This window comes from Ixodes scapularis, unplaced genomic scaffold (assembly GCF_016920785.2).
Source record: "Ixodes scapularis isolate PalLabHiFi unplaced genomic scaffold, ASM1692078v2 PGA_scaffold0__279_contigs__length_252992795, whole genome shotgun sequence".
Lineage (NCBI taxonomy): Eukaryota > Metazoa > Arthropoda > Arachnida > Ixodida > Ixodidae > Ixodes > Ixodes scapularis.
The window spans coordinates 158,516,699-158,541,660 of record NW_024609835.1 but is presented as its reverse complement, the minus strand read 5'-3'; the positions used below and the strand labels follow the sequence as shown (position 1 = coordinate 158,541,660).

The 24,962-nt window shown below is 44.8% G+C and overlaps 1 protein-coding gene across 1 annotated transcript in view; it reads left to right on the top strand.

The window, feature by feature from the left end:
• Positions 1 to 24,265, top strand: part of LOC8052735 — a 211,815-nt gene extending 187,550 nt beyond the window's left edge. The window contains exon 4 of the mRNA XM_029986532.3: positions 23,611 to 24,265. Within this exon, the coding sequence (XP_029842392.1) occupies positions 23,611 to 23,650 (40 nt within the window). The 3' untranslated portion in view covers positions 23,651 to 24,265. The remainder of the gene's footprint in view (positions 1 to 23,610) is intronic.
• Positions 24,266 to 24,962: the final 697 nt, after the last annotated feature.

The window sequence follows — 24,962 nt, the reverse complement described above, 5'->3', positions numbered from 1 at the left end:
ACAAAGAAAAGCAAAAAGTACAAAGACTGTTGAAGATCGGCGAGCTGGAAGGAGAGCACAAAAGAAGGTCAGACGCCATTTAAATTCCTTTGCTCGAAAATCATGGCGAGAACAATGTGCATCATTAGACGCCAAAAGCAGCCCTGTGAGAATGTGGCGAATAGTTCGTGGAATTAGACGCCAGACACACCACCAACGGTATCCTTTCAGAGCTATTGCTCTCAGAGAACACTGCACTGAGCTCGAAATCGCTGAGTCCTATTGCAAACCAATATCAAACAGCGCAGCTATAGACAATAATAAACCCCACAAAATTCCCATGCAAGTTCACTCCAGACTCGATCAGCAATTCACACTGAGTGAACTTGACAGCGCGCTACAAAATACCAAGAAAAAGTCTTCAACTGGTCGTGATGAAGCGACGTATGCTGCCCTTTCTCGACTGAAGAACGCTCCACGGCGCAGATTACTTGAATTATTCAACACATCCTTTACAAATAGCTCAGTCCCCACTGAATGGAAACGAGACAAAATTATGCTTATTTTGAAATCAGGTCAGTCTCAATTACATTTAGGATCATACAGACCAATCACTCTCACAAGTTGCATAGGAAAGGTTAGTGAATAAAATGATACTTACACGGCTTAACAGGTACCTAGAAATTAATAACATATACCCTGAAGTAATGTTTGGTTTTAGACCTGGACGGTCAGTAGCAGATAATCTAATATACCTAGTTACTTGTGTAGAACATGGCATATCACAAATGCAAACAAAAATAGCAATATTTCTCGACATCAGCAAAGCGTTCGATTGTATTCAACAGGCTGCCATATTAACGGCCTTATTTCAACACGGCATTGGTGGCCAAATATACGCATGAATTAAAGATCACACTTTCTGAAATAACTATATTCATGGATATATTGGAAGGTTGCACTTCTCATCATACTGTTAGTATGGGTGTCCCACAGGGTGGCCGTCCTCAGTCCGACGCTATTCAATTTAAGTCTGATATCACTCGTGCAACATCTACCCCAAGGAGCGAATATTACTATCTATGCAGATGATGCTTGCATATGAACAGCTAACCGAAAGTGCTTTATCACTCAAAAGAAGCCTTCAACAGGCCCTTCGAATAATCAGTAATTTCCTTCATTCACGCTGGCTCAGCCTCTCACATGAAAAAAACACTAGCAATGGCGTTCACACGCATGCCATTGAAAAGATTTCCTTTAGTTCTTGCAGGAAAATTGATCTCCTATGCTTCCCAACACACATTTTTGGGATTCACTCTTGACAAAAACCTGACATGGACACCCCACATTAAGCATTTGAGGAAAAAGATAGATTCCGCGTGTCATATTCTTCGCTGTTTGACCCATAGTTCCTGGGGAAAACCATCATATCCCATGCTCAGATTATAAAATTCTCTCGTAAATGGCTTGCTGCGATATTCATTACCCGTATGTCACACATGTGCGAGCAACATGAAGAATCTCCAGGCTGGACAGAATAAATCTTTACGGTTATGTCTCGGATTGCAGCCAGACTCACCCACAATACCAACACTTGCCGAAGCCAGATAATTTCCGCTTGAAATAATGCGTATTCAAAAAATTTTCCGTGTGGATTTCCGATATAACACTCAGCATCGTCAACGTCACCTTACGAATCCACATTTGAGGCACCCGAACGCGAAGATTTCATCGCACATCGCACTTCCACAGCATGATATCCCACAATTTGCTGTCTTCTCCGAAGCTTCACATTGTCCAACTTGAATCTTGCCTCCACCCATTGTGTCTTTACACATAAACGGGGTTGAGAACAAATCCTAACAGTCCAAAATTGTTCTGCTACAATGCACATTATCACATATACATACCGGATAACCGGACTTTATGCATATATTTGTTGATGGATCATCAAGTGAAAGCTCCTCGTCCTCAGGATTGTTTACCCCTCTTCTAGAACTAGTTCAGTCCTTCAAACTCTCAAGAAGAGTATCAATCACTGCAGTTGAACTCCATGGCATTCAAAAATGCACTGCAGCACATTTTGGACTGCAGTCTACGACAAAAATCGGTCATATTTTCAGACTCACAAGCAGCACTACAATGTTAAAAAAAAAAAAAAAAAAACTTAGCAAATCAACTAATTTGGTGCTCGTTTCTGAACTTCTATTTATTCACGCCACGGCCGCAAACAATGGACAACACATTGTGTTTCAGTGGGTACCAGGTCACTGTGGTTTTCCCGGAAATGACGGAGCAGACGCTGCGGCTGCTTGCGGACATAACGTAGAGCTTTGTGAAGACGTACCATTTCCTAAAGTTGACTGCCGTCAAGAAATTAAAACGTTTGGAAAAATCTTATTCTTGAGACCTGCACATCTGCATATTGCCATCGCATTAACCCTCTTTCATAAAACTTTCTGCCAAAAGGCTTCCCAAAAGATCAAGACACCCTTCTTCATCGGCTATGACTCAACGTATCCTACACAAATGAGCACAAATACAAATTGAGATTAATATGCAGCCCTAAATGCAGTGCATGTAATATACCAGAAAATATTGAACATATAATTTCCGACTGTCCACTCTACAACACTGAACTTGTGGAGCTCCAGAATTCCATGCCAAGTCACCAGACTAACAACATGAGCATATCATCAATTTTAGGCCACTGGCCGTCGCCATTTTTCCAGCGCAAGGCCTTGAAGAGCAGCATTACTTGAAAAAGCAGGCCTGGCAGAGAGACTTTAGCGATAAACCTGCTTCTCATTTTGATCCTAACGATAATTGTGACAGTAGCTTCTCTATGAATATTTGTGACTATGAATATATTTGTGGCTGTGACTAATTACCATGAATGTGAGTGTGACTTTGTGACAATGAACGGTGTTCTGATTGACCGCACAAAAGTGACGTAGCCAGTTGAAATGTGTGTGGGCGTTTACGCCGAAGTGTGTGTCCCGCTTCTCGCTCTCTTTTCCCTTCCTTCTTCTGACACTCTTTTATCATTTTCCCCATTCCCTGACAGAGTAGCCAGTCAAGGGTACTCGTTGGCTTACCTCTCTGTTCTCTCTATCTTTTTGTTTTAATAAAAAAAAAAGATTTACAGACTCTGGAAACTTGGTGGTGGTGTCGCGGCGCTGAGGTACAACAAGAAGCGGTGAGCTAGGAAATGGCGGGACCAACGCTGGGAGGAACCACGGAGCGGTCGGTTTTGGAGGGACCCGATACTTGGGCGCCATCTATCCCCGTGCGAGTGAAGCGCTCAATGCGTCGAAAATAATGTGGTCGCCGCGTCGGACAGAGAGTCATCACCTAAATATTTCTCCACCGTGCCCCTGGTGTAGCCCTACGTAATTTCCCCCCAAAAAAGTGCAGTGCTCAACGAAACGAAATGGACCAGCGGAGCGCGTAGCCTCGAGTATCTGTGGCGCCATCTGCCAGGAGAAGCGGTCTATCTGATGTCGCGAGTTGCACATGCGCACAGCTGAGCCAAGCACTCATCGGCTGTCCGTGCTCGGTGCACAACTCCTGACAGCTGATCAACAAGGGCAATAAGTTTGCAACATTACCGCATTTTTTTCTTCGCAGTAGCGTAAACAGATTTATTTGTTTCCAAAAGCTGAAGTTGCTAAAAGAATGAAAGACGTTTACAAATCCCTGTAACGCGAAATTAAAGCGCACCCCTTGAAGAGGAGGAGGGCAAAGTATACCCCTCCTCCTCCTCCTCGTCCTGCGTTTACTCCCCTCCTCCCACAGTTTCCCCGCTAAATTTAGCTTAAACATTTACGCCACGTGACCACAACCGCGATTCAATTTTCCGATAAATTTAGCGGGAAATTAAATTGCTCTTGAGGTAACGTGACGTCAATTTTCCCGCAAAACTTCTAGCGGAGAAGCTGAATTTGTTCATAGGAGATGCGACACCAAGGCATGGGACGTTATTTTAACCGCTTAATGTAGAGGGGAGTTTAATTGGTATTGAGGTCACGGGGCGTCAATTTTCCCGCTAAATTTAGCGCGGTTACGCCCTAAAGGGATACTGAACCGAAATTTGGATTTCGCAATATACGGCCGCACAAGCCTCGAACGGAACGCTACGAACTCCAAAACATCACTCATGCGTCTATATTTCAAACGCAAGGCCGTACTTTCCGAAAAAAAAAAAAAAAAATACACGATCAAGCGAGGTTTTTGACGTCATTGTCCTTCGGGAGAATTTGAGGACGAAGGGAAGCGGCCTCGCTTCTCCTCCTCGCTTCGGTTCACCAGCTCGACGGGACCTAGCGAGGAGAGGGAATGGGAACCGTAACGTGCCTTGTCTCGTCGGCCTCGTTGGCCGTGTTCACTCGCGCACTTCTTTTCCGAAAATACGGTGATCCGTTCGTGATATCGCTGTATGAATCATGTTTTTGGGCTTCGCGTGCATCCGCCTATCCGTCCACCATTGTTTTGTGAGCTCGAAATTTCGGTTCAGTATCCCTTTACGCTGACGGTGGCGCCCCCGCCAATGCCGAGAAAACCCGGAAACAGGCGCCTAAGAGCTGAGCTCTTAAAAGTGGCCCACTCGTAGAGATCTCCCTGTTCATAAAAAAAAAAAATGTGCTGTATCATGCACGTGTGGTCTTTTTGAAGACTGAATAAATAAAATGTCTTCCTTTTTCGCTGTATATTTTTTTTCGTATGCTTGGCGCAATACATTAATATCTCGTTAATATGGACACCTCCGTTCCCCCAAAACATCGTCCATAATACAAATTGTCCATAATAACGAAACAAAAATGCATGCATTTCCCCAGTTTGTCCCCAAAAATGGTGTCCACATAGCGGGGCGTCCATATTAACGTTGTCCATGGACACCGATAATATTTTTAGAATTTTTGCAATTTTTAGAAACTAGATATAATAGAAATAAATATAATTACTATATACTACAAGCAAGCTGTACCCATCGTTTCTTTCTAAAAAGTATTGAAATTCTCCTAATTTTTTTTTCGTTTTAGTTATTCATTTTTAAACATGAACCCTTCCATCAGTGCGCGTTAATGCAACTTTCCACCTCTTCATGCCTTACGATTTTTCCTGTCCCCAAATTTTTTTTTTGGTCAAAACTAAGTTTGGATGTGTTTATACCAGGCACTAGACAATAGCATATAAAAACATCAGTTGATTTAAAAACGTCGTCCAGCCACCCTTTCGTCGATCTTGTCTGAAATCGCCCAGAACTGTACAGAACAATTCTCGCGGTCAGGCAGGGTGATAAAAGAACATGCGTCGGCACGACGAATTAATGCGTGAAAACGAACCCTGGGGCAAAGCCTCAAACACGAATCTTTCAAGTTTGAGACTCCGCCCCAACGTTCAAGTTATATCTAGGGTTCCGTGTTTTCGTATAAATTCAAAAAACTCTGGAAACCACCTGCCGGTAAAATTTTGGTCAATTCGGATTTATCTGATAAACTCCGAATATTCATTTCGGGGGTGGTTAAAAAAGGGGCCCCTACCAACCGCGCGCGCGCGGGTGGTTTGGGGGGACGGGGGAGGGAGAGAGAGAATTGTGTGTCTGTTTGTGTGTGTGTACGTGTGCACACACACACACACACAAGTATTTTTACAATTAATTGTTTGGTAGGCGCGTAGAGTCGATGGCCCTGGGAAGATGCCACCACACTTTTTAAAATGGAAACTTGGGCGAGTTCGTGATTCATATCCCAAAGCTAACAGTGTGTTTAATTAACGGTGTGTGTGATTGACCTTGCGCTGTTGACCTTAGGATATGCACCACACTTTTGTTTCAAATTTCCATCAGGACGACAGGTCATTGTACTGTCGGGTTACGACAAAAGTCACTGTTTATGTTTCCAGTTTGGGTCATACTCTTTGTGCTTTAGAGGAAGGAGAGATTGTGTTTTTGTAACAGTGAAAGCCATGGACCATAGAGTTGCTTAAGGCCACGGTCCCACTGAATGTGGCAGTTTAGGTACTTTTTGGCAGGTCATTACTCATCTCCTTTTAAATACTGTTTTGTGGGATTGATGTCATTCGAAAGGTAATGCAATCCTCTTTCATTTGATATTATGTATGTGTTGGATTTTACTGTTCATGCGCGTTTGTAGCGTTCCGAATATGATGGCGCGGACCCTCACTTGCTCCGCTAGTTCATGTTTTATGAACGATCCATTAAAGATAGCACGGTTCCAATAGAGCAGTTTTGTTAAGATGATGTCGGAGCAAAATGTAACGATACACTTTTTTGGTATTTGCACTACTTTGTTTTTTTCATCCCTCCAAATATCGCCCTAAAATTGGCATTTTTCAGCACAAATATGTTTTTAATAACAAGCGCTAGGGCAATGAAATTAGCTACAGATGTAGTGCTTATAATTGGTAATATGCAGAAAAAAATTTAATGTTGTGTAAAAAGTTTTTGTTTAGATATTTTATATCAAACGTAGCACTTTTTTCTGCTTTGAGTCATCCTACTTCAAATGCCGCTGAGGAAATATTTAAACTATGATAAAATATTTTATAACATTTAGAGCTACAATGGTCGCCCAAGAGGTGGACGATCGCTTTTTTTCATTTTCAAAGTCATAACGCTCCAGGAGCCCTTCAAACTTACCTGTTTTTGACGCATATATTTTTGGACATCAAACAGATTTATTGGCATCTAATAATATTTATTGTTTGGAATAGACATACATTGCGATGTATTAAATTTTCACAATGATCTTGCTTTGGTTTCATAATAGGTGTAGAGCTTAGTTAATTTTAAAAACAATTAAAAACTGTTTGGGTGTTTTGTTGCGCTACCTGGCGGATGGCAGACAAAGTGCTGATTTCTAGTGTTCGAAAAATTTCCGAGGGCGGCGTTGGCGTCTGTATCATCATCAATCGCCGTGTCTTTTTACCTTCACATTTAAAAAATATATTGGAAGATTTACTATCGATAAATGAATGGTTTAAGTACTGGGTCAGGTTAATAAATCTAAGACAAATAATTGCACACGCGTAGCGTGATATAATGTGTTAATTATTCGATATGATTGAAATCAATAAACAATAAAGACGAAGAGGAAAATAATACACCCGAGTTCACTTCATGCCTAGAGTCACTGAATGAGCTTTAAAGTATCGGCACTCCGTTCCCCAAAATTGTTTTGGGCGCCGCCATTTTGGGTCCTGTTCAGTGCAAACGCAACTGCCGATCGTCATGATCCAAAAGCACGACTTCCTCAGCATTAGATGCGGTGCTAGGAAGCTGATGCAATATTGCAATGCTCTGTCGCGGGTAGTTTAAACATTTGTGGGGGACGGAAAAGCGTTTCCTGTGATTTTAAATAAAGCTTCAGGTAACTGGCAACCATGATTTTAAGCCACAATATGGCCAAGTGTCGTTACTCTGAACTAGTACCACTAAATAAGCTACGCAGCTCATTTAGTGACTCTACTCTGAACCGTAGCTAATTTACTGGCACAAGCGGGAACAATGAAGAAGAGGCAGGTGTCAAAAGGTAGTGGCTTGTGGAATCCACGGGGCTTACGTCTTGGCCCCTCCAGGTATTAAAAGCCTCTTGAACAAGAGCATGAATAGTGTCATTAAATAAGCTACGTGTCAGAATAGCGACACTTGGCCATATTGTGGCTTAAAATCATGGTTGCCAGTTATTTGAAGCTTTATCTGAAATCACAAGAAACGCTTTTCCGTCTTCCACTTTAAACAGTGTGCGACAAAGCGAAGCAACATTACATGAGCTTCCTAACACCGAATCTAATGCTGAGGATGTCGCACTTTTGAATCATGACGATCGGCTGTTGCGCCTGCTCTGCACAAGAGGAGGAAGCGGCCAGGTAGGAGGAACTCGGGTTTTATGTGCGACCGTTCTAACCGTCTCAAAAGAGAGAACGCGCGAGCTTGCGCTGGTTTAAAAAAAAAAGGCATCCAAAGAAAAGAGGCGGCACGCTGTGCTCTTTGTTATTATGCGTCTAATTGCAAATTGTTGTGTGTATGTTTATACAGCCGGAATTTAATCCGCCTTAGTGGGCGTCTGACTCTCAGCTGTGGATGAGCAATTTAGCCAGTGCGGTACAACCGCAAACCTGGGGTCTTTAACGTGCATGACGCAGTAGTGATGCACGACCGCACGCCGGTACGATGCCCTTCCAGATTGAAACGGGCAGGTGGCTTCTGCAGCGCGAGCTTTCGCTCCAAGTGCTCCGAGCTGGTGTGCGCTAGGCCATGCACTCAGCCACCGACCCCCCCCCCCCCCCCCCCCTTGTGCGTCTAATTTATATACAGGTATAAGTATTTGCAGATCGACGATGGACGTCGATCGTCTCGAGGTAATGTAACGTAATAACATTATATAAATAATAAACTTGTTGAAGGACTCAACGGCTCAATTTTTTAATTCTTGGATTGTAATATGGCCGTAGCCTATTGTATTTGCTGTTGATGAAGAGCAATATGAGGTGACGAGGTAATGATTAAATGATGAGGCTCTATAAGGACGACGACATTAGTGAGTGTCGAACCACAACGTACAGCGCCATACTTGTTTCAAGTATCGTGTACCCAAAGACTTTCTTCTCCCGCAACAGAATATGGTAGAATCAATGAGGGTGCTACTTTACAACTGTACGTGGAACAGGAAAACTGCACTGTGCAGAAGTGCGGCTTATTCGTTAATAAGAGGGACGGATTTCTAGCAGCATTCCCTGATTGGAACAAATGGCCTCATTGACGTAAAGTGTCCCCGTTACAAAAGATTCTTGAAGCATACTTAAACCGCAAAGGAGTATGAGGCGAAAAATAATAAAAAGGAGCCTGGTGTGAAAGGTCCAAATCACCCACCATGGCTTCTACTATCAAATACAAGGGCAGTTACACAATACACAAAGAGAGTTTTGTGATTTAGTTATATTTACACTCAAGGACGTTGATATCCAACGTATACACCAACTCACGTTTACAAACAAACCGGAGCGCCCCTGGCGGATGCCACCGGCGCCGCGCATGCGCGATGGGGGTGTGGGCAAAAAGCTCGCCGTCGCCCATAAACAAACCATTGGAATGCGATGTTGTCGGCGTCGGTGTGAGTCCCCCTGCCCTTTTTCGCGTTCGAATTGTTGATTCTACGTCTTCCTGGCGGTGTCTGACTACTTGAGCGGCGTCAGCGAAATTACCGAGGCTCGTTACACCGCAAAGCTTCGCGTGAATAATCTGACATGTGACGCCTCATTCCGCGTGGACGCCGCAGTATGTACGCTAAAGCCTGATTCGCATGATGCGATTTCGCTCGCAATTTTCAGTCACGACGCCGCTCGGGCTGCAAAAGCGTGAACCGTAGCTGAAATAGTTGACGTCGATACTGAAAATCGCAAGCAGAATCGGACCAAGTGAATTAGGGTTAACAAGTCGGTGATGGTCACTGGTAACAATGATTAACACCTTTTGTATCTACTGTTTACATCGAGCCTGCTTACCAACCTTCAAATTTAAGTCTTTTGAGGCCTGCACTTACTTCTTATCGCAAGTACCGAGCCACGATTTGGTCCACGGACCGGCGTCGTCTAAGAGAGCAGACGACAAGCAGAAACGCTTGAAAGAGCAGACAACGGTTCGAACGATCAGGCAACCGTTTGAACTTGAAGGCGCACTGAACGTAGTCCGCAGGTGGTTCGCACAAATTGACGGTTTTCTGGCGTTCATGTTGGAACAAAACAAGTAAATCTGATGACAACAAGTATCCGTGAATTCAACCCGAAGTGCTTCCAGCCCAAACAATCGTGGTCCGACGGCGTCTGCTTTTCCCTTATCACGGCACATATCCAGATTCTCGGACGAACCAAGCACGTGAAAACTGACCTTCAAACCTTTCTCGACACTTTTGGCACGGCCCCAGTCGCGGCGTTTTGACAAGAAGGCAGGTTTTTGTCTGGTTCCTTCCAAAACAACGCAGGAATACACGTCTGGCATGGGGACTTCTGCCCACAGCCCCAGACCGGAAGTGCGACCGACGCGCCACCACCGCGCCGTGACGTAACAGAGATGAGTTGGTGTATACAGAGAGATGACACCTTCTGGTCAACCAACATAGAGCCTTTTCTACTCAAGTTTTACATGGAAGGCCCGACTTCCGCTGAAATTCCTTACGTAGACGAGTTGTCCGACCGAATAAACTGCAATTACTCCCGATCTGGGAATCTCCCGATCTTCGTTTGTAAGCCATAGTATCATGAGATCGAGGGGTGTGGCTTTTCGTCCACCGAATATTTCTTCGGCGGGTGTTTTTACCGTGTAAGAGGAGACCGTCGCGTGCTGCTGGAACAACAACCTGGCGATTCTTCACTGAACTGCTTTTTCCGTAAGCTTCGAAAGGGCTTTTTTTGTTTCGCACACCATCTGTTCTGCATGCCCGTTAGTTGCAGGATGGTATGGTGCACTAATGTGATGCCTGATGCCGGTTTTTTTCTTCAAAAACTTGTTTATTTTGTTTGAAGCAAGATTCGGCGCGTTATCAGAGAAAAGTATTTCCGGTAGGGCAAAAGTAGGTAAAAGAGACCGTAGAACGTCAATGACATGTTCGGACGTCGTGGCAGGCATCGCTTAAACTTCCAGCCACTTAGAGTAGGCATCGCCCATGACTCTGCAGATGCGGATACGTTTCGCCACCCACCGATTGAATAGTGGATCGTTTTCAGTTACTGCTCATGATGGCGTTGGACTCAAGGAAGACTTCGAGCCTTTCCAGAAAGTTAGCCTAGGTGCCAGGACTTTTGTCGAAAGCAGTAAGTGTTCGAAACGTCGACAACGTCGGTAGCCACGTGTTGTGCTTGACACTGGACACTTACCATTCGCTGAGACAAAACTTGCTTGTTCGTCTGCCACGAGTCGTCCGATATCAGGTCATCACCGCAACACCATCTCCCGACAAAAACGCATGTCCATAGTTAGCAATCACGTGAATTTATAAATTCCCGAACGCTCATAACTTGCCGTCGCTAAACGCCATTCATTCATAGCGTCATCATTGCAAATAAACGCCTCCCTATTTCTTCTGATGGTTTTCGTCATATTCCTCCTAAGCTGTACTCTGTACTTACAACATTATGTGTGTCGGTACTTCCGAACATATTGCAACGGCGTCCCCCCCCCCCCCCCCCCCCCCCCCCCCCCACTGTAATGTAACAACCTTTACAACATCTTCCGAATCCCATGAAACACAATATATCGAGACGTTATTTTAGTCGTCATTAAAATGGTGAGGTAAGTACCGTAAATCGCGAAGCCGTTCACTAGACGTCCGCTTCCACGGTGTCTTGGAAGATTGAGTCTACTGAGCGTGCATTCCTGCAGAAGAAATTTTCATTGATAGAATATTGACACGTCAATCAACATTTGATTCCTTCTTGGTAAGATTTATTGCGAAAGCCCGTTACAACCGCCGAACCGCATCTTCCTATATCAGAGAACAATTTATACCCAGCCTGGCATTCTCGGATACATATGTTTGATGGGCCACGCTACTTGAGCTAGCTGAGCACAGCTGGCAGCGGCGCGAGCAAGGCCACGAGGGGAACGTGATGGTGCTCGAGCCATCCCACTGTTAAGGGCACAGGGTAAGTCCTATACTCCCCATGCATTTGAGGCCATGTTGAGGAACATTTTTCTCGGTGACTACTAGGAGTATTCCTGTCATGTATATATCATTTTGTTCGAAATATTGTGTTTTATCCACTGAACTAGAATTATTTGAACCAATCTAAAGTTAGATTTTTTTTAAATATCTTTTTATTCTAGTACTGAAATTTTAGTTCTTTTTATCTATTAAAAACTTTGTAACTCAAAAACTGCTAGGTGCACATTTTTAATTTTAGTTCAGTATTTTTGAACACCCATGTATGTGGTAGGAATAAAAAATCAACCCTCTATAACGTCACGTTAAGAAAAAAATGGTACCTCGGTACTAAAAAACACTGTTTTGAGATAATTGAGTTTAAAGTAAAAAAACTGGTGAATAACGAATTTCTATTGGCACCAACAGCCTCAGAGTCATTTTTTCAATAGCCGCCAGCTTGAAAGGCATTGCTAAAGTCATGTCTTTGCCTTTAGGCTTATCGCCTTGCTTGCCGGGCCTCTTTTGTGACCTGCCATGTCGCTTGGTCCGTAAAGTATATTAGATTGACGTCAACTTCCTTCAGCCACTTGATGGTTTTCCACACAGGGTTTCATTTACAAAACTTCAAAACATTGGCTTCTGCAATGCTGCCACCATTGAATAAAGGAACAGCATCCAATGGTGCCATTTTGTCGTTACGAAAACACAGACGCTTGAATGTACGCACGGTACACACCTGGGAAAAACGTGCACAGCGTTTCGTGATTGTCTTGGTTGAAAAAAAGCTATGCAATAGTTGCGAAATAATTTTTTTTAGATTATCTGTCACTGGACAAGCTTTTAGGTCTTGTGTTGATTTTGTTTTGTTGGACAATTCATCGATAAACAGGGAGTGTATCCCAAGAGGAGGCGTGGTCACCTGCTACTTGCTTTCGGAAGAAGTGATTTTCAGCCCAAAATATAGCTTTCTAAAAACACTGGGACAATGGAAAATGTGCAGAAAGAACTAAACTTTTCAAATTGCAAAAAAAACTAAAATCGATTTTTTTTCCATTTTACCTTACCCTGTGCCCTTAACCAATGTTTCGGCCACCCCACGGGTACGTGTCGCCATCTATTGGTTGAACTAACGCCTTGTTCAAGATGGCTGCCGTGGGACCGCAGCCTTAAAGTGAGGAGGAGGCACAGTTGAAACTTCCCTATTGCATCCTTTACCACTCTACCTCGCGCGGCCGCGCGGTAGGTTGATGGAATAGTATGAAATGGATACAAGCGTCCCAGCTACTACCTCCAGGAATTTATTGATTTTTAGGTATCGACATTTATCGAAGAAACATTTGAGTGCAACTTTTTTGTAGGACAAATTAGTATTGCCAGTAGTAATGGCACCACCGCCAAATAGAACTGAAAAAGTAATTGACTAATACAATCGCGTTCTCTTTTTTTTTTTTTTTTTTTCCAGCATACATTTGTATAATATTTATTTGTTTTTAATACCGAACGCTGCGAAACTAAACTCCGAATTTCGGATAATTGGGAATCAAACAAAAATAAACTGAAAAACACCCTCCGAATTTGACGAAAAATAAACTCTGAAAACACGCACCTCTAGTTACGTGCAAGATTTGCGTTTGCGACCAGGATAGTATTCGCGTCACCATACATCAGAAGGCAAACCTACCGCTTTCTATATAAAAACGTAGCATTCTTCTTTTTCTTTTGCAGGATATTTTTTTTTGTGTGTGTAACGTTTTTGCTTAGAAAATTAATACGAGCGTTTTCTACAAACAATCACCATTCTCAATATAGAAATGTACAATGAATGATTGTTTCGTATCAGATTCCGCTCGTGGATCTGGAGCGATCTAAACGTCTAAACTCGCTCCATGCTCGCGCCTTCAGAGCAGTAAACGCTATAGCTCGCGTTTGCACGTGCAGAGAGATTCCAAGAGAAAAAATCGCTCCGTATCTATAGTCGGTTGCAAGCTAAGAAAAAACCGGAAATGCCTCTCAGAGGAAAATGTAATCCTACGCCGAGAAACGCCAGCCAATCGTTTTCATGACGTCACGATTCCGTGGACCAATCGCGATCCTTTTGAAAAAAAGGATCGCGATTTTTTTATAGCTAATTTTCGAGAAATCTACCAGCGGAATTTGCCGTAAGACCCACCCAGAGCCACTAAATGAGCTACGCTTAGAGTATGGGCACTCTGTTCCCCGATATTCTTGTGGGCGCCGCCATCTTGGTGCGTACAGAGCAGACGCAACTCCCGATCGTCATGATTCAAAAGTGCGACGTCTTCGGCATTAGATTTGGTGTTAGGAAGCTCATATTGCTTTGCTCTGTCGCGAACTGTATAAGCATATGTGGAGGACGAAAAACTGTTTCCTGGGATTGCAGACAAAGCTTCACACAACTGGCAACCATGACTTTAAGCACCAAGATGGGTAAGTTTCGTTACTGTGAAGCGTAGCTTATTTAGTGGCTGTAGACCCACCTTGTCAGCCCATAGCAAAAGGCAGACGACGCATTCATTGATCGCGCAGAAGCGCGCGCAGAGCGAATCCTTCAGTATGAACAGCTCCACTGAATAGATCGCATTCAGGGCGCGTATAGATAGGTCTCCAACAAGTTTCCTTTCACCGATCAACACTGAAGGCCCGCGGCTCGAGATAGCGACCGGAGAGCGATCATTAGGAACCATTTTTTTCTCTATATACAATACAGGAAAACCAAGGCCGCATCATTCGCGCCAGAGTTTTCGCGGATGATTGTCAAAGGGGCGTACGAGAAGTGCACTCTATCCTAGGTCAAACACAGAGTTGGGCACGTAATTGCGTGAATGTGCTCCGTTCACTCCTATAGGTTGAGAAGCGCGAAGCAAGCTGCGTGCTCGCAGGACCACACAACCGCGTCTCCCTTTCCCCACACGAAACTCTTCTAGCGTGGGGAAAGATATTTGCTTGTATGTATACGTATATGGCTGGTCCAAACAGCACGTATACCTTCCACGGCCCTTTCACCTTCGCCGGTGAACATAGCACACGCTCCCTCTAACTTCAGAACACACCGCATCCTCACGCTACGAGTCATCCCGGCCAATCCAGCGGCGTGAAAGTGTCGCGTGAATGCGGGCCCCGAGCACGGCTGCTCGCCTTCCAATGATCACGTGACACTAACGCGGCACTGAATTGGTTTTAATTGCTCGTGGCGCATTGTCCGCGGTCCATCCTAGGGAAACGGAGTATAGTGAGGGCTCCGTGTTGGGGACTGATGACGCGCTAAGACTGCGAAGAGCTCGTCTGCTTCTAATTGCTCTCGTTAGCGGTGGTCACGCCAAAGGGCGATACTGGGTTCATTTGGCGAACATATGCTGGAGAGGATCGTGCCCACAGTGATAACTCTGCCTTGCTTCGAGTGGTGGCCGAAGAGGATGGGGGACCGGCCAACCACGGAAACCGGCTCGGGAATGGTACGACGCTGATATTTGCTTCTATGTATACATGAATTGCATTGACGTCACATCAGCCGTCGTTGCTCCGGACCACTCTCCGGTGCCCGTACCTCCTGCAGCGTACATTGAGCGCCATTCAATTTCTTCTTCACGGCAAGCCTTGCCGAGAAGAACAAATTCGATGGTGTAAAAATATGTGCTGCAGAAGGTACAGGGACATGAATGGGAGGGAGCAATGGCGGCTGTTACGGTGCCATATGACATCACGTGCAAGCCATGTATACATGTCGCTTAGTTTGTTCTTGTTGCTGTTGTCGCTCCTTCTCTTTTCGCTAGTATGCTTCAAACGTGTCGAGTCATATCCGGTTTTACCTCTATCACTCTAAAAAAAAAAGAGGGTCACCTTACACCCTTTTGTCCCATATAATGCACCCCAAAACTTTAGTTCGACGTACAGCGCACTATAGTCGAACACACGGCCCCAAATTTTACGATGAGTTTGAGAACCATGTGGTATAACTTATAAAATAGTTAAAGTACGTATAAAATGCCACAGAAACAAAACACTGAGGTTTTGCAGTAAAGCCAAGAAAACCCCGATTATTTTTTTTTGTTTTGTAGTCAGTAACACGTACATTAGCTATTTTAATAAGTTGTACTGCATGGCTATCAAGCCTCTCGTGAAAGTTAGTACCGTCAGATCGACGTCAATCCGCTGTACGTCGAACTGAAGTTTTGGGGTGTATTATATGGGACAAAGGGTGTAAGAATACACCCTTTTTTTTTTTTTTTAGAGTACTTACGCGATCGGGTTTATAAATATCTTAGGGCCTTACGTGTCAATTCTCTTTTCTTTCTTTGCAGAGAAGTTTGATTTTAGAGGGAAGTTCATTTGATGAAGGTTACTGGAATGGCACGCCTTATAAAGGAAGTACCGTGACTTCACTTCAAATATTTCAAGAATGGCATATTTTCGTGATATGTTTATTAGTACTGAATACTGAGAAGAGAAAATTTAAATTTATAATTTAAAATTGTGGGTTTGACTATGGGGGTTTATACCAGTATATTTACAAAAGCAATAATAGCATGTGCAGGGTGGCTGAAAATGGTAAACTAAAAAAAAAAAAAACTAAAATTGCATAATCAACATGGTCGAGATTTCTGTATTTTTAATATTTTAATTTTTTTTACTTAATCTATCTTTCCCATGTTAATTTAATGTAGTATAATTTTAACTTTGTTTTAGTTTAATATAATATGATTTTAATTTTATTTATTTGTTACCTATATCACTTTTGTGTGCACTTTCCTTTTTTTGTATGTTCAATTAGACCGCTCTCGTGTGAAAGTCATTTCTTTTTCTTTTTAACAGTCTAAGGCCCTTGATGGAGAACCGCAGCATTCCTAACTGAATAAATAAAAAAAATGAGAATACCAGCCAAACGAGTGTTCTCGCACTCTTAAACTGCACACCAATGGATTATGATTTAGGCACGGTTGTTAATAATGGTGTGGCAGAATAAGCCTGGCCGCGCTCTTCGCATAGACGGGAGAGTGTCCCTATGCGAAGAACTGATTCGAAATGTCTCCACACACTCAATCCTTCGGGTTTCATTAGGTTCCCCCAGGTTCCATCAGGTTCCACCAGGTTCCATCAGACTCACTGCAAGATCCGTAGGCTCACTTTTAGAAATCTGGTGCGTCCGCTTTCTCGCGAGCCACTTGGGAGAAACAATTGCTGCACGCTACCACGGACGGTGCTCGGTAAAGGACGAGGCTGAAAGTATGTCTAGACCACACCGTGGTCTCGACCTAACACGAAGAGTCTGCGCTCTGACACTGGTCACGACGAAAGTAAGCACGTGAAACGTAACGTTCGGTATGTCACAGCGCATTGTTTTTTTGTTTTTTTTTTTTTAATAACATCTTTAGTTTTATCATTCGTGGAGGTAGATTTGCGGTAAAGTACACGGGCTGCATTTTTGGGAGCCTTACCACATATACTCAGAGCCATCAAAATAGACCATATGCAAAAATAAAAGCGCCATCTCGTGTACTCGTGATCAATTAACAAATTTACGCCATATTGTGCGTGTTTCCATACCAATAGTTTCATCCGAGACACAATGATCCCGGCAAAATGAGAGTCGTAAATCTAAAATATGATCACGTGCTCGATAAAAACCGTTCACTGACCTGGATGGCCAAGTTCACTGCCTGAGTGAAGATTCTTGCGACCTCGTTGCCGACAGTTCCTTTTACAGAACTTCACGGCCGTCTTTCTTTTCTTCTTTGAACCAAAACTCTACAGCAACCCATCGAGTGCACAAATACATTGTCCTAATATCATAAAAACCAAGTTAAATGCTGGACTCCCTGCGTCACCGAAAAGTCGGCCGGCTCGTTGGGCAGGCAGGGAGCACTCGCTGGGCGTTCGAGACTTATGGTGAATTCCACTCGTAGATCCGAAGCGCTTTCCAAAATCCGCGAGGCAAAATTTCGCTCCGTGGAACCCGCTCCGAATCGACGAGGGGAAGATAAACTCGCATTTTTGGAGCGACCTCCCCCACGTCCCTCCCAAACGCTTCCCCCTCCGCCGTTCAAAATGGCCACTGCTCGAACTTGACAAGCCCACCAACGCCTCAGCCGACTGATCTTTCCGACGACCAGCGACGACTGTCACTGCCTAGCTACAGAAATAACACGCGACACAGGCCGGGAGAAATTATACGTACCACGGCGCCCATGTCACAAATCACGAATACGTCCGCGTTCGGCACCGTCACGTATACCTTTCAGCCGCCTCAAAGCGGCGGGGCACGGACAGCGATTACCAGCGGTGGAGTTCAGATTTCTGGTACGACTTTAATAAACACAGAGGTAACAAACCATCACTTGCGCGGTCGTTGCCTAATCACTTCTTGCTTTATTTCACGGGAAAACGCCGGCGGAATGCAGTGTAAAAAGGTAAACAATCATTGGCTGCAGAATGAACCGGCCTAACCTTGCGTCTGCCTCCGGCTTTTCTGTCGTTCTTCCTCTCACGATCACAGATGTCAGCGCTTACTATTTACCACGCTCCACACTCCCGGCTTTGTATCCCTGGCCTACGCGAGGTAGAAGCGTTCGAGCCGTCACAATACCGCGTAAACAACCGACGCACGCGCACAGATCCAACTCGACGACTCGACCGTGGCCCGACCGGCCCGCCGACCTCGCCAACCTCGCCGAGCATGCCCACTGCAGATTTAGAAGGAAATGGCGAGGGCACTGTCAACTTCCGGAAAGATCTGTGAAATCCCGCTGAGCAAGTTCGGTGGGGTTTGATGCGCTCCGTGGAGCGGGCGCTGCCAGAGATCTACGAGAGGAAGATGACCAGCTCGAGCTAGATCTGCGAGCGGAATATGCGCGCTCCAAATGGAGCGCTCTTGGAGCGCTCGAGATCTGCGAGCGGAATTCACCATCAGCCTTCTAGAAATCAGCAGCCCGTGGCGGCCCCGCGAAGACCACCGTAGTTAAGACCGCTGCTAGGCCTGACGCTCTTCACTATTTTCACCCTCCCATCAACATAATCATCATCTCACACGTCAAAATCATCATCATCAACATCCACACGATTCATCTGTATAATACCATTTCATCCACAACCAACTCTATATAGAGTTGGTCGTGAATTCATCATCATTAGAAGCGGCGCCGCAGGCTTTCACGGTATGTGCAATTTGCCCTTCTGCTGCGCCGCAGCTCTCCAGAGCTAAGAGAAATATTTTATCATCATATCATATCATGCGCCTCACCCAGAGCTGGAAGATGTGAAAAAACAAAACAATATGGCGGCTTCAAATGGCATGATGATGATAGCTGGCAAGCATTTTGCATATGCGGAGCTCATCTGTGTGAAGCTGGACAACAGATGCAAATATGAGTTTGAGATAACCACAACGATTTTGAAGGTTGTGTTAGTTAACTATAAACAGCCATTTTTGTCTTTTTTGTTGTTTTTTCGTAAAAACCTGTTGAGCAACTTGAGACATTTTTCTCAAGCAGAGCCAATTCTGCTGGTATTTCCACTGCGAACGTGCGTATCAATAAAATATCTACTTTTTCCAATAGATGCCGTATTGTTTTTCGGCGTTTAAGGCCGGCTCCCACAGCACCGTTTTGCTTACGTTTTCTTACGTTACGTTATACAAGTCAGCAGAACTTTCGTGTATCGAATGTCAAGCGCAAGGTTACTGTTTGAACTGGTTGCCAAGCTTCACACGAATCACGGATGTTCAGGTGACTCTCAACATAAGCAGACGTAAGCTTCCATAGCATAACGTAACGTAAGCAGACGGTGGTTTGTGAACCTGCCTTTATTGAGATCCTCTCAAGCGGGCGAACGGAGACAATTCCAGCTTATAAACCTTTTTCAATTATCGCCTTTTGCGCGCCACTATTTTTGCCTACATGTGCTGTGAAATGCCTTTTGAGCGTGCGCCATTGACGTCTTCTGCGGAATATCAGACGCTCCGCAGGTGCCCCAAGCCCGATGACTCGGCATGTTTCGCCCGGGTGACAAAAGCAGGAGAAAGTGTACACCGAGAGCGAACAGGTTGCAGTGTTCTAAAGAAAGAGAAGAAAGTTACTTTGCTCTGAATGTATCTTCGACTGGTGTTTTTATAGGGTCATACATCCCGCCTATATAATAAAAGTGGTCCCGAAGGGACAACAAATGGCGTCACAGAAGTCCGCGTGTCGTGTTGTCGCATGTCACGAACTTGGCGGTTAGTGCTAGGAGTCTGGTACAAACGAACGCGAGTGTCGCTGTCGTTGCGGAGTCCCGACTCCCGGCTGCTAAAGCTTCCGTGGACTGTGAAGCTGGACATCGACCTGCAGCAGAACTTGCGTCTGCCACATCCACACACCGCTGCCCTGATACGGATCGCGGCTGGCAACCACATGACCCATCTCTAACGTGATCAAGCGGTCATCGAGGGACCAGTTTTTAGGACGCTTTAAACACACCAGGCGGAAAAGCGCTCCAGGAACCACCGTTTATATTAACGAAAAGGTGGAGCTAGCTGTCGTCAAAAGAGAGTCCAGAAAAAATTTACAAAACCCTAATTCATAAAACACGCCGGAATTTGGATGCGTTAAAAAGTACAGCATCACATTTTGAAAATAATCTAACCTCCGGGTATAGACAGGCGGGCAGTTTCTGAAAGTTGAATTGCCTGAAAAGTTTCCTGCGCTTTAGACAATACGGGGCCATTGTCGTCATGAAGGCTCGGTCTCATGTTTCCGAATTTTTTCTCTGGTAGTCTGTGTGTTCAAAACTCGTAGATTATGTTAAGATTAAGTTATACGTACGTGTGCAAGACGTTAACTCGCGCAATATTCTTTACTATTAGACTGGTGGGTGTCGTGTTAATAAGCACTCGTATGTGGAGTGCAAGTTAGTCTGCTTCTTTTGTAGAGGTTGTGGTGACGTCAGAACGCCAAGTTCTGATTGGCTCCGATTGAAGGATAGTGGGCAGAACTCAAAGCAAGCTGCCTTTAGGGCTACCCACTATCCTTCAATCGGAGCCAATCAGAACTTGGCGTTCTGACGTCACCACAACCTCTACAAAAGAAGCAGTCGAACTTGCATTCCGCATTAAAGAGATTGTACGATGATATCCAGAAGTTACTACGTTTTTGCGCTGGTCACGTAGAGAGAGCATAAATATAGTCATATGTGTTTTTATTTCATTAAAAGAGGCCCCACTATTTGTTCATTCAATTATGACTATGAATACAAAACGTCATGCCAATTTTCGCCAGTATGCATGGCTGGTCGTGTCGTGACGTCACATCAGGCATGGTAACGTCAAAGTCGCGGGCGTTGACTTATTCCTGGCTTCGATCAACATGGTTGATGTTACGTACAAAGATGATGGTCGAAGAATTGAGCTCCACTCGATACCCTAAATCTTGCCTTTTTTAGAACAAAGTTATTTGGCTGAGACAGCAGTCAGAAGCTGAGTTTCCTCTCTTCGTCTGATGTTATCAGAGCTTCCGCTCTTTCCAACCAAAACGCGTAGTGTTTTGTAGATGCAATCTAAGCAGTTGTGCTCTGTGTAAAATTGAGTTACTTGTGCGGCGGAGGATTAAAAATTCGGATATTGTGCCTATGATATTGCTAAAAGCAATGATAATATAATTTAATTGTTTTCTAAAAGACAAAGTTTTGTCGGACAATCCCTTTAATATAGCAGTGCTGCGGCGTGCGCGTACTGTGACTCCAACCACTTGCTCTCTTATCCCCATTAATCGGCTTCCCGCTTTAACCGACTGATGGCGCCAGAATTCGTTAGACGTATTTAGGCTCTGTTCACCTAAGGACAGCAGCAAACGGATGCTGAACCAAACATTTCGGTGTCTATAATAAGTGGCGCACGATCTTTCCACGAATCAGCAGCCGCCGGTGTGCGCGAGAAAACGCAACGAGATTGACGTCATCATATCCCCCATTCACGATCAAGATGACAGTGAAATGTGTGGGCTCCAGGGAAAAGGAGAATAATGACAAGGTTTTCATCTACACAGTTGTGTTTGGTGTAAAATTTTCTCTTTATTATTAAATCTTTATTCTCCTGTGGCCCGAAGCCCATGCATTTAGGTCTGTGACGTCATTTTCGTTGCGTGTGATCGCACACACCGGCGGCTGCTGGCTCGTGGAAAGAACGTGCGCCACTCATTATGGACACTAAATTCTTTGGTTCAGTATCCCTTTAAGAGTCGAACGCGATAGCATTTTCGGGCCCCGTTCGCAAAGCCTCCTCATATAAACGCGTGGTCGTTGCCAAGCTGTGCAAGCGTGTTTGCGTGACGTCACACGTGCCGGTGACGTCATGTCCCTATCGCCCCGCTAAATTTTGCGGGAAATTGTTCTGTTAAATTTGGCGGAAAACTTTTCCGCTATATTTGGCGTGAAAAGTTTCCGCTATATTGGCCCAGAAATTTTTCCGCTGAAGTTGGCGGGCAAATTTTCCCTTGAACTTGGAGGAAATCTTTTCCCGCCAAATTTAGCGGGTAAATTTCATAATGCAACTCGCGCAGCCAGTTGTGACGTCACGTGTGTCACGAGACTGCGCGCGTTGCATTATGGATATTTTGGTCCCACCGACGCCGACGACGACACCGACACCGACGCCGACGCCGACGACGGGTTTTCTGCGACACGAGCTCCTAAACGCTAAAAGAAGGTTTCTTCTGGGCGATCTGGCAATTTTCGCCTACTTTGATGTGCTTTAGTTCCGGCATCCTATATGCTGTATCTAAATTTGCCGTTGAATAATGCGAAACACAATTTACGGCTATGAAACTTGACAAATTATCACACTTTACATTTGTGGCCTCTTTTAACGACGGGCTACAAATATCTAACTGGATTGTGTGTCGGCTACGCGGACCTTAAAATAGTTCATCTGTACGCTAAATATCAGGTTGCACTCGGGGTGCCCACAATCATTTTACAGCGAAGTGGTATATGACTTGTTGGTCAGATGTCTTCCGTGTTGTCGGCATAACAGTAGTCAACAAAAAACCATTCCATACATTTTTAAGCGAAAAAAAAAAAAGAAAGCTTCACGGCCTTTAGGAGTTGATTATGGGGCTTTAAACTCGTCAAACACAAAGTTACAGCCGAAAGTTTGCGGAGTGCGCCGATTGGACGTCGTCGAAAAAAAACGCGAAGTCATCGTCGTGATAGGGCCTATGCCAATCGGTGCGCTCCGCCAACTTTAGCCCCAACTTTGTTTCACGAGTTTCGAGGCTCAGGGGTCTTTGCGCGCGAGTCGGGTGCGTTGCCACTGGGCCAAGCATGAGGCAATGTGCAAAAGAGCATAAACGTTCTGCGCTCTGTGCGGGATGAACATAGAAGAAAATAAGTTGGGGCTCCAATCTACGCTGTGGAGGTGGTTGGCTAGCGAAGCTGTGATATCACCTGCAACGATTGCCCATTGCACCATACCAAATGATTGACGAAAGAAAAGGAAATGCACTGTGCCAAACCTTTTCCAAGTCAGCCAACCACCGAGCATGGGTCATGCGTTGATGTAACGTTAGCTAAGAATCTCTCTACAGTGAGAACGGTAGCACAGTGATCAGAAATCAGTTATCAATTTCGTTTCAAAATAAAATGTTTGGTACAGTGCATTTACTTTTCTTTCGTCAATCGTTTGTTTAGTGCAGTCGGCAATCGTTGCAGGTGATACCAAGGCTTCGCTGGCTAGCCACCTTCACATCGTGGATTGGGGCCCCTACAATTTTTTATATGTTAACTGTTCATTCGCTAAAAAATATCACCAGTCTAAAAACCCGTAGATACCTCATTGTAATAGCAGAGAGGGTGTGAACGTACAATTTGAGTCCCAACGCAGCGTCGATTGTTCTTCAATCGGGGTATATTATGTAAAGAGTGTACAATAACCGATGTGTGTAATGCCGTTTACTCTGCACTTTTCTCTTCTTTCTTGTCGTTTCAGGAAAACTTCTGACGATTATAAGGACAGCTCGTTCGAATGAAGCTAGCCGCAACGGCGTCACGAGGAAGGTCCCGCTCCAAAGCCAGCCAATCAACGTGGAGCACACCCTGCCCAATGAAAGACCGTCAGGGAGCGCGCCCGAGCAAAGAATATGTCATATGCGTCACGCTAACCACGTCCCAATCCAGTATTACCAAGGGTACTAAGCATATCGCTCAAGCGTATTAAGCTTGTAAGCAATTTAACGATCATTCCGTCGATTGCGAGTGTACCACGTTCGTATACACGTCATGCGTAACGTCTCTTCGTGTTGCACCTCGCGAAAACGTCGCCACCCGTGGCCTAAGGAGGCAAAGATGGTTGCCAGCACTTTGCCATCTGTTGTTCACTCGACTGCTGTCAGCTAATTGGAACGCGTTCGGTGTTCTGCCCACATCCCCAATACGTCCTCGTTTATTTATTGTATACTGTGTTGGCAATGGATTATTTTAAGGCTTGCCTCGCTTTCGGTCTCAACTCGGACAGTGTCGATAAGCGTCCCGCGCGGTGCACTAAATGTATGGCTTATGTAGTTTTAAATTGTCAGGAATTTGGTTCCTATCCGTCAGTGTGCTCCTTCGCGTTGAAATCTGGAACACAATAAAGAAAGATGAAACGAAGCTCACGTTTTTGCCTGTGCTTGCGACACTTGGTTTCACTTTAAATCAGAGCCGTTTATACTGAGAGAGTCTGACCTTCTTAAGAAGATTTTGCCAGCCTGGCAACCACAGCAGCGTAGTTTGACAACCGGAAGATGACTACATCCGTGCGCCATTTTGTGGCTCTGACTCGTAGGAACGCTATGCGATTTCCCAGGAATAAACAAGACAAAGAAGTAACGACATTTTGTGTCATCGCGAAATCCGCTGGTTCTAGCAAGCAACAAGCTCCGCCCATTGACCAAACTCTCTCAGTATAAATAACTCTGCTCTAGGTCAGACTACAGAGATCCTCCCGGAGCCAATCGAGCAACGCTAATAAAAATGCATCGTCACGGCGCTCGTCGTTTTTGTGCGTTTTTTTTTATCCCCTACGATAACCAATCACGCACGACAAAAAGCACAGAATCACGCCGCATTTACCTTGCGCGATTGGTTTAGCCTGCGAAACGCACAAAACAGACAGGCGCCAGGGCGGCACACTTTTGGCCCTGCTTGATTGGGTCCATCGGGTCGTAGGGTTGGCTGCGGTCGGGCTTAATGTGAAGCCGAGTGCAGACCAATCAAAGAGTGGCTGGCCGACGGTTGGCAAAAAGTAAATGTAGCCAACGTATGGCAGCCACTCGTGGGCCAACAACGTCAGCCAACAGTGGT